Source organism: Somniosus microcephalus, chromosome 5 (assembly GCF_052327205.1).
Source record: "Somniosus microcephalus isolate GS21.2 chromosome 5, FLI_Smic_1.0, whole genome shotgun sequence".
NCBI lineage: Eukaryota > Metazoa > Chordata > Chondrichthyes > Squaliformes > Somniosidae > Somniosus > Somniosus microcephalus.
In genome coordinates this window covers 40,624,849-40,642,307 of record NC_140991.1, presented here as the reverse complement: position 1 = coordinate 40,642,307, position 17,459 = coordinate 40,624,849, and the positions used below count along the sequence as shown (strand labels likewise).

At 47.0% G+C, this 17,459-nt stretch overlaps 1 protein-coding gene across 2 annotated transcripts in view; it reads left to right on the top strand.

Moving 5' to 3' along the window:
- The window catches only part of ptprn2 (protein tyrosine phosphatase receptor type N2), a 1,093,281-nt gene that overhangs the window by 468,420 nt on the left and 607,402 nt on the right, over positions 1 to 17,459 (top strand). For both annotated transcript variants that reach the window (XM_085987555.1, XM_085987557.1), the window contains exons 5-8: positions 4,442 to 4,598; positions 6,728 to 7,226; positions 9,815 to 10,039; positions 13,361 to 13,401. In XM_085987555.1, coding sequence (XP_085843681.1) covers positions 4,442 to 4,598; positions 6,728 to 7,226; positions 9,815 to 10,039; positions 13,361 to 13,401 — 922 coding nt within the window. The remainder of the gene's footprint in view (positions 1 to 4,441; positions 4,599 to 6,727; positions 7,227 to 9,814; positions 10,040 to 13,360; positions 13,402 to 17,459) is intronic.

The following is a 17,459-nucleotide window of genomic DNA, read 5'->3' as shown; positions in this document are numbered from 1 at the left end:
ACCGTTGTTCAGGATCACGGCTTGCATGTTGCATGCCACACAGTACTGCCCCCTGATTGTCAAAATCCATGACAAGGCCTTGGACAACGTGGACCACTTTCCATACCTCAGGAGCCTATTGTCAACAAGGGCAGACGTCGATGACGAAGTCCAACACCGCCTCAGTGTGCCAGTGCAGCCTTCGGTCGTCTGAGGAAGAGAGTGTTTGAAGACCAGGACCTCAAACCCGGCACCAAGCTCATGGTCTACAGAGCAGTAGTGATAGTCGCCTTCCTGTATGCCTCAGAGACATGGACCATGTACAGCAGGCACCTCAAAGCACTGGAGAGGTACCACCAATGCTGCCTGCATAAGATCCTGCAAATCCATTGGCAGGATAGACGCACCAACATCAGTGTTCTCGCTCAGGCCAACATCCCCAACATCAAAGCTTTGACCATGCTCGATCAGCTCCGATGGATGGGTCACATTGTCCGCATGCCCGATACGAGACTCCCAAAACAAGCGCTCTACTCGGAGCTCCAACATGGCAAGAAAGCCCCAGGTGGGCAGAGGAAACGCTTCAAGGACACCCTCAAAGCCTCCTTGAAAAAGTGCAACATCCCCACCGACACCTGGGAATCCCTGGTCCAAGACCCCACAAAGTGGAGGAGAAGCATCCGGGAAGGCGCCTAACACCTCGAGTCTCTTCACCGGGAGCAAGCGGAAGCCAAGCGCAGGCAGCGCAAGGAGCGCACGTCAACCCAAGCACCCCACCCACCTGCCCCTTCAACCACCGTCTGCCCCACCTGTGACAGAGACTGTAGGTCCCGCATTGGACTCATCAGTCACCTGAGAACTCATTTTTAATGTGGAAGCAAGTCATCCTCGGTTCCGAGGGACTGCCTAAGAAGAAGAGCATCCGCACGCAGGAAGCCTCCTATCGGAAATTACGGACCAATGGTTGGTACTTCAAAAGTAGCTATGTTTAAAAAGCAGGATAAAGAAGGGATGGAAACCATGAGCACCATGGTGCTGAGGAGGGGGTGGAGACCATAAGGGCCATGAGCTGAAGAGGGATAAACACCGTAGGTACCATGGGTTGAGAAAGGGGTGGTGACCAGACCACCATGGGCTGAGGACACCATACTTACCATGGGTTAGAGAAGGAATGGAGACCAGAGAACCATAAACTGATGAAGGGATGGACACAATAAGCACCATACACCAAGGTGGGGGAGGGAACACCATGGACTGACGAGAGGTTGGTACCATGAGCCCTATGGCCTGAGAAGTGGATGGACATCAAAATTGCCATGAGCTGATGAGGTGTGGAGATATTGCGCACCATGGATTGAGATGGAGATGGAACCATACTATTTTATGAGAAGGGGATGGACAACATAAGCCCCATGGGCTGTAGAAGGGTTGGAAGCCAGGAGAACCATGGGCTGTGAAGGAGGTACCATGGGCTGTGAAGGAGAACCATGGGCTGTGAAGGAGGTACCATGGACTGAAAAAGGGGTGGACAACGTGAATACCACGGAGTGAGTAGGAAATGGAGACTATGAGAACCATGGAATGAGGAGGGAGTGGGCACCACAAGCACTGTGACTGACATCTAACATTTGGGGAACATGACAGAGTTGATAAAAGAGAACAACATGTGCAGGCAACAATCTCACTTTGAGGGGCCCCCACAGAACCACCTTGCAAAATGAAGACGCTGTCCTTGTTGGCAGCTGATAGAGAGAGGGATACATCAGGCACTGGGTAAGGAGTTGGCCAGTGAACATATGATCCCTCACCTTGAAAATGGGAAATGAGTTCCCTGTAGGCCCAAGTCACAAATAAATGTACGTGATGCTGTGTAGACTGGCTCGTAGCAGTTGTGTAGGTACAACTCATCCTCATGTCATCACAAATAGGCTCCCTGGACATGGGCGAGTCAAGCAGGTTGGCTTTTGCATCAATCTGCTGGCTACGCTAGTTGCCACCTATCACCCTGTTCCATGCAGCTCAGTGATATTTTCCAGTTTAACATTCTTTGAAATAAAAATAGAAAATGCTGGAAATACACAGTAGGTCAGTCAGCATCTTTTGAAAACAAAGACAGGTTATGAGGTTTTTGCGTGTATCCCCTTCATCAGACCTTTTTTGAACCGTCTGACAGCGAACCTGGTGGGATTGATGGGACAGATTCAGGTGACTGATGTGCTACTCCACACATAGGCTGACATTGAGGAGACTTCTTGTAGAGATGCCTCCACCCAAAGGATTGATTCAAGCAGTGTTACATTTTGCTCATGTAACCAGTAGTTAATTAAGCTGTTTATGAAATATGTAAAGATATAAATATTATATATTTACTTTTGCTATCAAGACAGTTTTAACAATTCTTTCCCAGGACCTCAAAACTGGAACTCTGCATTTCCCTTCGTGCGCCTCCTGCAATTCACAGACTATAATGAAGTCCTGCACTATGGACATAGTTTCCTTATTGGTTGTTCTCCATCTGCTCTCTATTCTGCTGCCTTTCCTTCAATGCTGTAAAACTGGTTAAGACTTTTTTTTAATGAATTGGCGGACATTGTTGCGAGGTGGTCCCGAGCCCCTTGGGGTAAATGTTACACGCCAGTATCTTCTGGGTCCTCACTTCCTTCATGTGTGCAAGATAAAGATGACTTGACGTGTGCTTGGCAATAGTCCAAACTGCTTCCCATTCCATTTATGTAACACTTGTATTTTAATCATTGCAGTTGGTATAAAGTGTATTGCAAAAAAAAAGCTCTTGTAGCTGGGTTATGTTTAATTGTTAAACATTCACAATAAATCCATAACTCATTTCAGGTTCTTGAAAAAGCATTTCTCTAACAGATGGGAGATGTTAATCCCTACTTCATGTGTGCGCGCATATTTAGTGCTCAAAAAAATCATGCAAAACAGGGCTTATGTTGGTCCATTCTGTTCCTTAACTATTGGTTTTGTTGGCAATTTATTTTTTACTTGACCAATACACTCTACGTGTGTGGTTTAATTTACAGCTCCAAAATCCAGCTGAGCAGTAATAGAGGCAAAGTATGTTTTATGCCTGAAAAACACAATGTTGTGATAGTAGTTAGTTCCATCACAGACAGGACAACACTATCACTGAACTCCAATGCAAATAGTTTTTTTTAGTCCTATTATAATTTATATTCTTTACCAATGAATAACAAAAAGCAAACTGTACAATTGTTACAACACAAACTGACCTTTATATGAAAATGATAGCTCACACGTTCTCTTACATAGGAACAGGAGTAGGCCATTCTGCCTCTCAAGCCTGTTTCGCAGAGGTAAAGTGTATTACATAGTTACACAGGGGGAAAAATTGAGTCGCGCCCCCGCGGCCGAAATTTGCCGGTAGCGCCCCAAGAGGGAAGCTATGTGCCGCAGTACTGCAGGCCTTCCTCCCCTTCTTAAAGGGGAAGAGCCTAGCGCAGCGCTACCCGGGGCCCAGCTGGGCCACCAGGGATCGGAGTGCTGGCAAAAGAGCCCGACACTCAAGAGAAGTGCCAGGCTCACTGAGCACAGCTGGCACTCTGCGGGGGGGGGAGGGGGGGGGCTGCACAGGAGGCCGGGGATGGCAGAGGGGGCAGGTGCTGGCAGGCGGCCAGCAACAAAAATGGCCACCCGGTACCTTTCCTTTAATTAGCATCGCCCCGGCCGCAGGTAGGCCCTCCTGACCCCGTCGGACATAGTGTCCGGCGGTAAGTCAGGGGGCGCTACCGGGGCGTGAGCGGGGCACTGTGCACGGCGATGACATAATCGCCGGCGGCTCAGCGCCATGGGACACTAACGGTTACCGCCGTCGCTAACCTCCTGCTGAATTTCACGAGAGGCATTGGCGGCGGCGCGCCCAGGCGCTAGTTGCTTTGTGCCCCTCTTAGGGCGCTAACGGGAGGCGCAAAGCAACCGTATTTTTAAGCCATAGTATTTACAGCACAGAAGCAGACCATTCGCCCCAACAGGTCCGTGCATGTGTATATGCTCCACAACGAGCCTTCTCCCACCCTTCTTCATCTAACACCGTCAACATATCCTTCTTCATTTAACACCATCAACATATTCGTCATACTCTAAGAATAAAGAAGCATGTGCCGGATAGAAAATTCTTATCATTCAGCATTCTCTCCACACTGTTATAAAATATCTCAGTAGTACCTAGGACTAGGCTGAATGATGAGGTGAGGGTAGAACATCCTTGTTGTAAGTCAAGGTCAGCCTGTGTCTTGGACACATTGCTTGAAGTGAGGCAGAGTCACCACCTTGAACTTTTCTTTGTCGAGTGGTCAAGGGCCTGTACGTGTTTTATTGGGTGCGATGACTTGCTCGGTCAATTAATGCTGAATTATTTGGCTTACTTTTTAAATGTCACTTTGAGTTTAACTCATGCGACCGCTAATTTTTGATTGTTTAGGGCTACAAAACAAAAGATTGCAAGTGAGGAAAATTATGATGGGGCAGATGATGGTGACCAGCAAGGATTCAAGTCTCTCCATCAGTACCTTCAGCTTCTCAGTGCTTTATCCCAGCCAACTAATCCCGTGCCATCTCATAAGACCAGAACTGACAAGGTTTGTATTGATTTTCATTTCTCCCTTTAAAAATGGTCAGAAATATATAACTGCCTTGGACAGTTACTGCCACATAAAACTATAAAATGTGTTACAGTATATAGCAGTGATAGTTCTTTATTAATGAAAAAGAACACAGGAGCTTGTGTATCTTACGATCCTCTTATGAAGCAGACATAGGATAATAAAAGTTTGGCAGTGAGTTGCTCTGTGGCCCAAGTCAATCTCTTACACTTCAGTGCTGCATATCCATGACCTACACATCCATGCTCCTTCTCCCTTCCTCTCCTGGCTGGCTGTACCCTAGTGAATTGATTTCAAGATCCTTATCCTTGTTTTCTAATTTTCCGTGGCTTTTTCCCCATCCTATTTGCGTAATCTCCTCCAGTCATTATAAAGCAGCCTTTAAAGTATCCTACTGTAAAGCTCTGAATATTTCTTTCTGACTACTATTTTGGCTTTGTTCATTACTGCTGTGTGCTGATTGGACATTGAGCATTCAGTCTACAAAATCTCCTAGGTCTCTTTCAACTTCATCCTTAACTACTTTGACACCATTCATGGAGTATGTGTGTTGCCCATTCTTTTTGTTCCTACGTGCAATACTTTATATTTATATTAACCCTGCAACTTTGAGTTTAACTGATAGCCCTTTTATTCATAGGAACATTTGAAAACCCTTAGAATTCACCACATGTAAAGTAATGCTATTAGAAAGGATTTACATTTATATATAACACTTTTATCATATCTCTTAGAAATGACCCAAATAGCTTCAGGTACAATGAAATGCTTTGAATTGCAGACACAGTTGTTTCTTTTGCTAATCACGGCAGCTATTTTGAATGCAGCAATGTCCCACAAACAGCGGTGAGGCAAATGGCTAATTAATTGGCTTCTGGTGTTGTTTGAAGGAGGAATGTTGTCCATATCATTGGGATAATTCCATTCTCCTCTTTAAATAGTGTCACAGGATCTTAAATTGTTCTCCTGGTTCAGGTGGATATTACACGTCTCACCCAAAGAACGACCCCTCTCTCTCAGTACTGCACTGATGTGTCAGCCTAGATTATGGACCTTGAGTGGGGCTTGAACCCTCAACCTCCTGGCTCAGAAGCAACCAACTGAGCCAAGGTGACACTTTATCAAAAACTTTTGTCTCTGTTTGAGCATGAGTGGGTAGTGTCACTGGGAAGTGACTTCTGCTGCAATATGTTGGTTAGAAAGTTCTCTCAGTGGAGATCGCCTTTACAGAAGGTAAGTACTGTAGAAAATATAGGGACAGAGTGATCTCCTGGACGAGTTTCGATCGCCTAGATGGGTCAGAGAGGAATTTCCCAGATTTTTTCTCCCAAATTGGCCATTGGGTTTTTTATCTGGTTTTTCACCTCTCCCGGGAGATCACATGGGTTCGGGTGGATGGAGAGTGATAGAAGATTTGAGGTTAGGATCAGATCAGCCATGATCTTATTGAATGGTGGAGCAGGCTCGAGGGGCCGATTGGCCTACTCCTGCTCCTATTTCTTATGTTGGTGGAGAAAATTTAAATTGGAGAAAGGTTTGCACAATAAGACTGATGAATAACAAAATAGAAGGTAAACAAAAGAACCAATTAGAAAGGAATTAAAAATGAGAGGGGTAGATTTTCACCTTCACCTCCTGTGCTATAATCTAACAGAGCAGATCACCCACCCATTGTAGAACCCAACCGATTTCAATGGGATGAAAATCGGGCTGGTTCCAAAATGTATGGTCGATCTGCACCACCAGGTTACTGCAGTGGTGGCGAAGGTGAAAATTACCCCTGGAGACCTATCCAATGAGGAAGAATTGACACACAAGCTTGACAATTCAGATCCAACTCGCAAGCCCATGATTTTCCACCCATTATAGGGACTGGGAGGAAAATCACCGGGTTGGGAAATGCAGATGTGGAAACTCAGCGGTGGAATTTTTACATAGATCATTTGAACAAAGAGCTCTCTCCCTAGACTTTCCTTCCCCTTTAAATAGATGGATAATAAGTTTTTAGTCACCTGGATTAGCTTGTTGGTAATGATTTTATTGAAAACCAGCAGCACATTCTGATGATTTGCAAACCATATTGTCTTGGTTGTGTTTCATGACAGAGTGAGGCCACTCAATCGGGTTCATTCTTGGATGACCTCCTCCAAAGAAACAGAGGGAAGACTTCATCAGACCATTTCCCTGCATTCCATCATCAATACCCGGACAGTGAACGCGCTCAGCCACGGCCCTTAAGTCAACTGCAGGAGCAGAGAGGCCAGCTTCAGTCGCAAGAGGACTTCCCTGTCAGTGCCCCCATCGACAACAAGCAAGTGATAGCACTACTGGAGGATTATTTGGCACAGAAACTGGCAGCGCAGACGGCCGAGCGGGGAAACGCTTTGTCAGTCAATCCAGATGTCCGGGTTAAGGGAGCATTGGGCTCCTCAAGGAACGAGCAGCGTGACGGTTCAAATAAAGATCACCAGGGAGGACATCCAAGAAGCGAGCTGCTCCATCGGAAAGCTGACGACAGACTGCCAGAGATGAAAGAGGATAAAATGCTACATAAATCCAGCACCAGTAAGATCAATGGAAAAGACCCGCTGAGTCACCTGGATGGTACGAATTAAAGTATAAACGAAAAGATTTTACTGAGACAGTGTAAAGATTTGGGCCGGAATTTTCCGGGGTGTCAGCGGGCAGGATCGGTGGCGGGTCGGGTGGGAAAGTGATTTTTTTTGACAGCGGGTCAGGAACCCACTGTCAACCCACCGCAACGCGCCTTTCCCAATGTCGGGTCTGTCAGCGCTGCGCAGACCTGACAGGCAGCGGCGGGTAACCCAATTAAGCTCATTATAATCTACTTAACAGACCCTTAATAGGTTTTTTTAACTTTCTTTTTAACCTTAACTTCATGGTCACGGGAACCACGCTGTTCGGGGACCATGTCTGTCAACCTGAGGCAGGAGTTCAGTGGTCATTGCTCCAGCTGATTACTTGACAGCTTCAAATGTACAGTAAAAGCTCCCACCTGACTGATCATCACTTTGCTCAGCCACAAGTTGTTTCTCAGTCCATTTCCAGCACAGATGCTACTTTCCACTCTCCATCCACTCTCACCTTATTGGAAGACTTCTCTCACCATTGGCAGATTGCTTCTGTCATCTCTGCTTCACCTGCCATCTATTCCATCATCATGGGTGCCCTTTATACTCTCTCACCTTGGTCCTCAGAATCCCACAATGATCAGCCCCAACACCAGCAGCACCAACAACGACACCAACCTTCTCCGCAAACACCTGATGCTGCACAGGACACAGGGCATCAGCACCTGACCACATTGTTGCCCGGGACGTCAGGGATGGCCTCACCACGGCCAGATTTACTTCACTTGACGCTGTACACCCTGGCTGCCACATGATGTGCCAGGTTGGCACCAACCCACACCAACACCATAAAGCATTCCTACAATGCCCAAGCCACTCCTTTCACACTCATCACCATTGCGGGGGGTACCGCTATGTCTCACCATTCACTGCAACTCACTAAATCACTTCCAAAAGTGCACACAAATCTGTCCAAGAACGCAAAGTGTTGAAAAGAAAGATTTCAATGTTTGACAGCACAGTATCAGAAACTTTACATGAACATTGGATAAAACACCCGCGTGGCTACCCTTGTGTGTTGTTAGTTGGTATGATTGCACTAGGACGAGGGTGAGTGTGAGGGTTGGCTAGTGAGATGGGGATGTGATAATGTAGATAGAGAGGGATGGGTAGAGGTGCAAGGTAAGTTGGTGTGAGTAAGGATGTGCAGGAGTAAGGTAGGGAAGGCAGAGTGATGGGGATATGATGAGAGGCACAGCAGGATGAGGTTGAGTGTGGCATTGTACTAACGTTTCGTGAGCTAATGAGATCATTGAAAGGCTTGCACCACTGCACCTAGGTCCTCCTGACCACATCCCTGCTTGTGACCTCCTCTGCAATGTGCAACCAGGCTGTGTTGAACTCCTGGGGAGGTCTCTTCCGCCCATTGGAAGGGAAGAGGGCCTCCCTGCGTGCTGTGACTCCCTCCATAAGCATATGGAGTCATGGGAGAGCCTGAGTGCAGCCCTGCACCTCTGTCCAGTCATTGTCAGTGTTTGCAGCACCTCAATGCTGTAGAACACTGACAGCGCAAACGTCAAAAGTAAGGTGGCCATGGTCCCTTTAAGGAAACTGGCTGATAACGCATCATGAATGACGTCACCGGACCCGCTTCCTCTGATTGGACCGGGAAACGCGCTGGGCGGGCTTAATAAGCCCTATCAACGTAACTTCATTTTAGGCAGCGGGATGGAACCAGCAGCGGAACCGCGACCCGCCGCCGACATTGCCCGCACCGGACCCGCCGAGGTGAGCAAAATCCCGGCCTTGGAGTTTATAAAGGTTACTTTTCAAATTCTTAAGCTATTTATCATAGAACCATAGAATATTACAACACAGAAGGAGGCCCATCGCGTAGGTGCAAGCTCTCTGAAAGAACGACCCACTTAGTCCCATTTCCCTGTCCTTTTCTCATACCCTTTTACATTTTTGTTTGGCAAGTTTTTCACCAGTTCCCTTTCAAAATCTATTATGGTTTTGAGTTCCACCTTTGCATATAAAAATGTTGGCAGGTAAATTGCAGTATAGTAAACCCCCGTATGGTCTTTAGGAGCCAGTCAGCGAGAGAGTGTTGGAGAAAATTGCGTGTTGGAGAGTTTTCTTTTTAGTACAGCTAATCTAACTTTGAAGAAAACCTATGTATACAAACTATGACCACTTCAGATTTACCTGTACTCAATGTATTGTTAATGCGGAGTGGCGATACTGGTTGTCAAATGGGTGAATATTCTGAATCGATGGTTCACTACACACTTTCTTAAATCAGATATTGAAAATCATGTCAAAGGGGCCACTGCCTCCACAAGTACACACAACAATGATTCAATAGTCCTACTGCTTCCCATTATATATCTCATTACGTCTATATTAAAAGTCCTTAGAGGCACTTCCTGTAAATGTCGTTCTTACTTCCTGTCACAATTTAGCCATCGCACTTTACCGTGTCTGCTGATGCGCTACGAGGAAACGCCATGGGAGAGCTACTTATTCCCCCTTTTCTTTTTCAAACACTTTGAACACATTATTAGAACAGTCCTAATCTGCATTCTGGTTTCCTATCAGAAAATTTCATTCAGTCTGTGGTGCAGCAGCTTGGGACGCAGCACGTGAACGTGGACGGCCTGACGTCCAAACAACTGGATGAATTGTCCGATGTCATAGCCGATGCTCTGCAAGTTGTAGACGATGACAGGTCCAACGAAGGAAACAAAAACGGCCGCGAGGCCAAGCAAGACTTTCAACAGAAGGAAGAAGAGGAAACGATCAACAGAGATGAGCTCATTCTGGGTAAGGAGGACTCACTTTAAATCTCTTTTCTTTCATGTACTACTCGCATAGTAAATAAAATATAGGGCTGTTACGTCCCTAATTATATGCAGGTACACGAAAAAGGATTTTTAATTTAATGGCGGTTTCTTCTTGATCATTTGTTGTCGCCCTCTTTGCTCCAAGCACAAAACAGGACAGGATCGCCACACCTCCAACGCAGTATAGGACCGGAATTGTTGTGGGCCCTGAGAGCTGTTTTTGGAGGAAGCACCAAACTGAGCCTTCATTTGCAGAAGACCTCTGACTGGGCCACTGGTGGCGCACAGCAAGGAAAATTGAAGACAGCCCTCATAGGTCACAGGTCACCACTCTGGAGTGCTCTAACCAACATCATCAGAACAGCTTTGGTTGGGAATATATCTCATCTCCTGAACTGTGCAATCCGCTGATCGTACATCCAGCTTCAGCACTGTGTAAATTAGTTGGCTAACAACAACTACAACTGCAACTTGCATTTATATAGCGCTTTTAATGTAGTAAAACATCCCAAGGCGCTTCACAAGAGCATTAGCAATGAAAACATTTTTGACACTGAGCCACAGAAGGGGATATCAAGACAGATGACCAAAAGCTAGGAGTGGGCCTTTGGCGAAGCGGTAGCATCCCCGCCGCTGGGCCAGAAGGCGTAGGGTTTCGAACCCCGCTCCAGACAGTCCCGGCAAGTGGAGTCGGAGCTCCGGCTCTAAATTCTGGGTTGACATCCAGCGGGATACTTGCGTCCGTGGGTGTGGTGGCCCCCCCCCCTCGTATGGGTTGTGGGAGCCCGTAAAACCCTCCCACCATAGGACTAACCACCCTAATGGCTGGTACGAAGATGGTTACGGTCACCGAAGGAGCGTTAATCGCGGCCAGAAATCCTTCCACCACTTCATACAGTTCCCCAAAGGGAACAGTATGAAGACACGTACGACGACAACCAAAAGCTTGGTCAAAGATGTACGTTTTAAGGAGCATCTTTAAAGAGGAGAGAGAGGTAGAGAATCGGAGCGGTTTAGGGAGGGAATTCCAGATCTTAGGGTCAAGGCAGCTGAAAGCACGTCAACCAATGGTGGAACGCATAAAATTGGGGATGCGTAAGAGGCCAGAATTGGAGGAGCACAGAAATCTCGAAGGCTTGTAGGGCTGGAGGAAGTTACAGAGATAGGCTAAGACACATAACACGCCCACGTACAAAACGGAAACCTATTCTCTAATCTTCCCTGTATAATAGTTAGCTTCAGATACAATCAAGGTGACCTTTGTACGATGCATCAATGCAGTCAGACTGGTCACTTCTGGATCTTGCACGTTTGGTATTAGCAGCTGAAATGATGTGGGATGTTAAATCAGGAGAATATTAATGACACCATTATGGGAGCCATAGCGTTGAGTGAGGATGTGCACTGAACTGGGTCACTGAACTGATGGAGTTAGGCTCTCCCAGGTAAAATGGTGCAGAACAGAATTGAACAAATGTTTCATTTCATCCTCATTTTAGCAACAATCATGCTTTTACTGAGTTTTTGATGCCCGACCTATTGTAGCTTACAGAAGTTTGTGAGAATGAACGTGACGTGCAATGCAATGTAGCAGACTGTGGCGCAGGTTTGATTGAAGGAATTCCTAAAGGAAGAGTCAGGCCTGTGCCATTAGGCAATAAAACAATAGTAACTTTAATATAGGATTGCAGATTTAGTGGCAGTCATTATACCGTCCACAGGCTCGATCAACTCTCTGTCCTCCATCAAGCTGAACACACTGGGCTTTAGGGAATTGATTCTTGTACTTAGTCATTATCACCCTCACAAGTGTCAGGTACATCTCGTGAACCAGGGGCGTCCCAGCTGCGGCCCATGGGCTACGTGTGACTCCAGAGCCCTGGAGATCAAGCACTCAAAAGCCCAGGTGAGGCCGTCCTTATTTGAACTTCTGTTTCTTTATTGCTGGTTTGCCATGTTCGTATTTTGTGGGCCTGGAGGCTTGGAAAGGGATGTCCTTGGTGCTGCTGCCTCGTTTAAGGCTAACTCCTAAATCGGGAACACCAAGATCTGTTAGTATGAGCAACTTGAGATGTATGCAAGTTAATGGGAACATGGATTTAAACTTAATGTGCAGCCCCCAAAGGCCCATAAATGGCCCCAAAACACAAACTTGTACACGCCCCCACGTCATTTAACTGATGTTCTAGGATAAAAAGAAGCTTTGAACTATTATTAATTAGCCTGTTCCATCGCTGAAGCAAACAACAAACTAGCTTTCATTAGAACAGTTACCAGCATTCATACAATTATAATGAACAACACATAAACATATACACACCGCAACAATATGCTGACTGTACATATAAGATCATTTTTGTTGCTTCTGATGCTGTGGATTAGTATTACATAGGAACTACGTGGATTCTGTCTAATCTATACATACCCTTAGTGTTCCAGTGAACAGTTACGATAGCTATTCACAGACAGGGTGTTCCCGATGAGGCTGAAAGATACCGAACAATTCTACTGATATCACTGGCAACAAGGTGCCTTTTTTTTTGGATCATTGCAGCTTGTATATTTGAAGAAGCTCTTGGTATAATTAAAAAGAAAGAGGCTGGGTATTGATCTCATGAGGGATGTGGATCAGTTGTAGCTTTATATGAGATCACAGAATATTATAAAGCTCAGGGGAAGCTCTGTTCCGTTTCTTTTAATGGATTTTTAAAAAAATATATGGCCTGCACACCTCAAGATGTTGGAAGCTATAGAAATACATGGCTAAATCTTGAATTGCACCTGGAATGTGTACTCTAGCTCCACCATCCACTTAAAGGTAGATGGGATACTTGTTGAACATGTCTCTCAAATAGAAACTCTACTCTTAATAGCTTGGTCTGGAGCCTCTCGTGATGGGTTTCTGCATGTGACGGACACCCAGTTGCTCATTTGAATAAATTAAATTTGGTGAGCTTCCCGCTGGGCCACAAGCTCAGGGGCGGAGGTCACTGGCACCGGCTCCCTGCAATTACACCAGCGGAGCAGTCCAGCAGAGATTCGGCGCAGGGCCAACTCGGTACCGAATGGGATTCCTGAGGATGGGAAGCTGAAGAATTCCTGCTCTGTATGCCTCAGTACCACAGCAGGTGCTGAAGTTTAGCCACTAAGCCATGGTAGTGTGCGGGAGTAGTTGGAGTGTGGGGGGTGGGAGGGGAGGATAAGGCTGCAGGATTTGAATATTTGGAAAAGATCTTTTTCTAATGATTTATATGTTCCAAGTAAAATATTCTAAAATTGATGTTTTCCTTCGTATTGACAGAAAAACAAGCTGATGAATTAAATGAAAGGTTCCCTGACCAGGTTTGTAGAATATTAACCCGAATCTCCATCTACTTTGTGAAGCAGTTGTGGAGGGTCAGTGCTGCGTATTCTGATCGGAGTTACCAAAAACCCAGAGAAGGTCACATCTTAGCACAGGTTACTATAGAATGATTGATGTGAGCTCTAGGGTTTTAAAAAAAGAAATGTATTGCACCGAACTACCAACTAATCACAAATATTAGCAAAGGAAGTGAATGGGCATCCCATCCTACATTGCTCCTATAGTTAATTCTTCCTAATTGCTGGTCAGAGATAGCCTAGGAGAAAACATTAGCGTCTGTTTTGACCTAGAATCATAGAATAGTACAGCACAGAAGGAGGCCATTTGGTTCATCGTGCCGAGCTGGCTCTTTGAAAGAGCTGTCCGATTAGTCCCACTGCCCCGCTCTTTCTCCATAGCCCTGCAATGTTTTCCCCTTCAAGTATTTATCCGATTCCCTTTTGAAAGTTATTATTGACTCTGGCAGTAAATTCCAGATCACAACAACTGGCTACGTAAATTTTTTTCCCTCATATGTACCTTCTGTCAATTACCTTAAATCTGTGTCCTCTGGCTACTGACCCTTCTGCCAATGGAAACAGTTTCTCCTTGCTGCAGCCCTATCCTCCCCTCCCACCACCCCCACCCACCACACTCCAACCACTCCCGCAGTTATTCTTTCAAAACCCTTCATGATTTTGAACACCCCTATGAAATCTCCCCTTGACCTTCTCTGCTCCAAGGAGAACAACCCCAGCTTCTCCAGTCTCTCCACATAACTGAAGTCTTTCATCCCTGGTACCATTCTAGTAAATCTCCTCTACATCCTCTCAAAGGCCTCGATATCCTTCCTAAAGTGTGGTGCCCACAATACTCCAGCTGGGGCCTAAGCAGTGATTTATAAAGGTTCAGCAATACTTCCTTGCTTTTGTACTCTAAGGGCTGGATTTTGATACTGGAGGCGTGTAGGAGGCAGGACTACAACTTTTGGGGTTGTAGTCCCGCCTCCATCGAGTTGTGGCCAACCCACGCGATTTTCACTTGATTGACCTTGTTGAGCCCGCCCAACGGGCTCAGCAGGCCAATTAAGGGCCACCCAGCAACAGGTGACATCACAGATTGACATTTCATTTGTCAAGAGCTTTTGACAGATGAAATATCAGCGTTTGACAGCTCTTTGAAGCTGTCAAACACTGACAATCTGTACACGAAGTTAATTCCTTCCTCTCACGCTGATTTAGAGATCTCTCCAGAACAGAAAGCTGAATGCTGCAACTTTTGACAGCTCGCGGCCATTCTGCTTTCTGTGCCGGTGAGATGAGAGACTCCCGAGACCTGAAGGAAGGAAGGCTGTAAAGGTAAGTAAAACTTCTTTAAACACTTTACACACACCAAACACACTTACCTCTGCACTCATGCACCCATCACTCACCTGAACACTGACATCTCGACCCCTCCAAGCCCTTCAGCCTGACGGTTCATCTCGCTAACTTGGCATGGTTTGGAGCCTTCGGGAATCCCACACTTCAGGAATAAAAATAGGGATTAGGCCAAAAACTGCCTGTTAACTACCTGTTAACAGGCAGTTAATTGGCACTGATCCCCTTCCCGCCTCGGGGAGGCGGCTCCCAGCACAGGTCGGGTATCCGCCTCCTTTGAAACTGGCATGGAGGCGGGTTGGAGGCGGGATGGGTTCATGCCCCCCGATTTCGTGATTTTAACCCCCCACACGCCTCCAATCCTGCCCCCATGGCCCAATGAAAATCTTGTCCTCTGCCTCCATTTATAAAACCAAGGATCCCGTCTGCCTTTTTAACAGCCTTCTCAACTTGTCCTGCCAGTTTCAAAGATTTGTGTACGTACACCCTCTGGTCTCTCTTAAAATTGTCTCTTTGTTATATCATTGACACTGGCTTTTTCCAGTCAAGTATCTTTTTCTTTGTTCCCTCTCATAGAGTCATAGGGGGAAAAATTCGGTTGCTTAGCGCCTCCCGTTAGTGCCTGCAGGGGGTGCTAAAGGGACGCTAGGAATTTAGCGCCGCTCGCGAAATTGACCAGTCGTTTTGCGGCGGCGCTAAACATTACCGCCACGATCTCCTGCGCCCGCAGATCGTGACGTCAGTCAAGCGTGCAATGCTCTGGTAGCGCCCCAGACCGGATATTGAGTTGCGCCCCCTGCCTTAGCACCTGCCGCTAGGAACGACAGGTAGAGGGGAATGTTTTCAAGTCGGGAAGGGGCTGGGGGAGTGCTATTTAAAGGCGGGCGCTTCCTGCCTTTTCTTGTCGGCAAAATTTTTGGTTTTAACGTTGTCCTAAGGTGTTTTGGCCCTCAGCACCACTTTTGAGATTCCTAAATGCCGAGCTCTTTTCCTGGGCCTATCCATTAGTGCTTCCAACACAATTGCTTTTGAGGTCTCTCCAGGCCGAGATTCAAGGCTGCAATGAGCAGGGAGTGGCTGGTCAGCAAGATGGCCCCTCCCCTTTAAGAACTGGACGGCGCCAGTCTGTCTGGCTTCCATGGTAATTGGCATCACCTGAGTTTCGGTGGCGTTCTGAGGTAGCGCCTCGCTCCCTGACGTTTGCGCCTTAGAGAGGTGTGTAGCGCCTGATTTAGCGCTCAAATCACCTCCAGAGGCGATAGAAGCGAATTTTGCTGTCGGAGGCAATAATTTATGCCCAGCCGATATTAGCGTCCCAAAATGGGCGATACCGAATTTTACCCCAGAGTCATAACGGCACAGAATGAGGCCATTTGGCCCATCGAGTCTGTGCCGGCTCTCTGTAGAGCAATCCAGTCAGACACATTCCCCCGCTCTATCCCCGTAGCCCTGCAAGTTTATTTCCCTCAAGTGCCTATCCAGTCTCCTCTTGAAAACAATGAGTGTCTCCGTTTCCACCACTTCCGTCGACAGCAAGTTCCAGGTCATCACCGCTCGCTGCGTAAAAAAGTTTTTCCTCATTCCCCCTGTATCTCTTGCCCAAAACCTCAAATCTGTGTCCCCTAGTCCTTGTAATATCAACTAGTGCAAACAGCTTTTCCCCGTCTAGCCTATCCAAACCCGTCATAATCTTGTACACCTCTATCAAATCACCCCTCAACCTCCTTTGCTCTAATGAAAACAAATCCAGCTTCTCCAACCTGTCCTTGTAGCTAAGATCCTCCATCCTCGGAACCATTCTGGTAAATCTCCTCTGCACCCTCTCAAGGGCCTTCACATCCTTCCTAAAGTGTGGTGACCAGAACTGGATGCAGTACTCCAGTCGTGGCCTAACCAGCACTTTATAAAGGTCCAGCATAACTTCTTTACTTTTGTACTCAATACCTCTATTTATGAAGCCCAAGATCGCAGACGCTTTGCTAACCACTCTCTCAATGTGTCCTGCCAACTTCAGGGACCTATGCACATTAACTCCCAGGTCCCTCTGTCCCTGCACATTTTTTAAAAATGTGGCATTAAGTATACTCCTACTGTCCTCCTCCCTCCTTCCTGCAGGTCCTCTCTGCCTGGGTTTCATCCCGACCCCGTTGCTGCTCGACGCTGCGCCACTCCTGGGCCTCGACCTCGCTGCTGGGCTCGTCCCAACGTCGGTGTTCTCGCTCAGGCCAACATCCCCAGCATCGAAGCTTTGACCACGCTCGATCAGCTCCGATGGACAGGCCACATCGTCCACATGCCCGATACGAGACTCCCAAAACAAGCGCTCTACTCGGAGCTCTGACACGGCAAGAGAGCCCCAGGTGGGCAGAGGAAACGCTTCAAGGACACCCTCAAAGCCTCCTTGAAAAAATGCAACATCCCCACCGACATCTGGGAATCCCTGGCCCAAGACCGCACAAAGTGGAGGAGAAGCATCCGGGAAGACGCCGAACACCTCAAGTCTCTTCGCCGGGAACAAGCAGAAGCCAAGTGCAAGCAGCGGAAGGAGCGCACGTCAACCCAAGCACCCCACCCACCCGCCCCTTCAACCACCGTCTGCCCCACCTGTGACAGAGACTGTAGGTCCCGCATTGGACTCATCAGTCACCTGAGAACTCATTTTTATTGTGGAAGCAAAT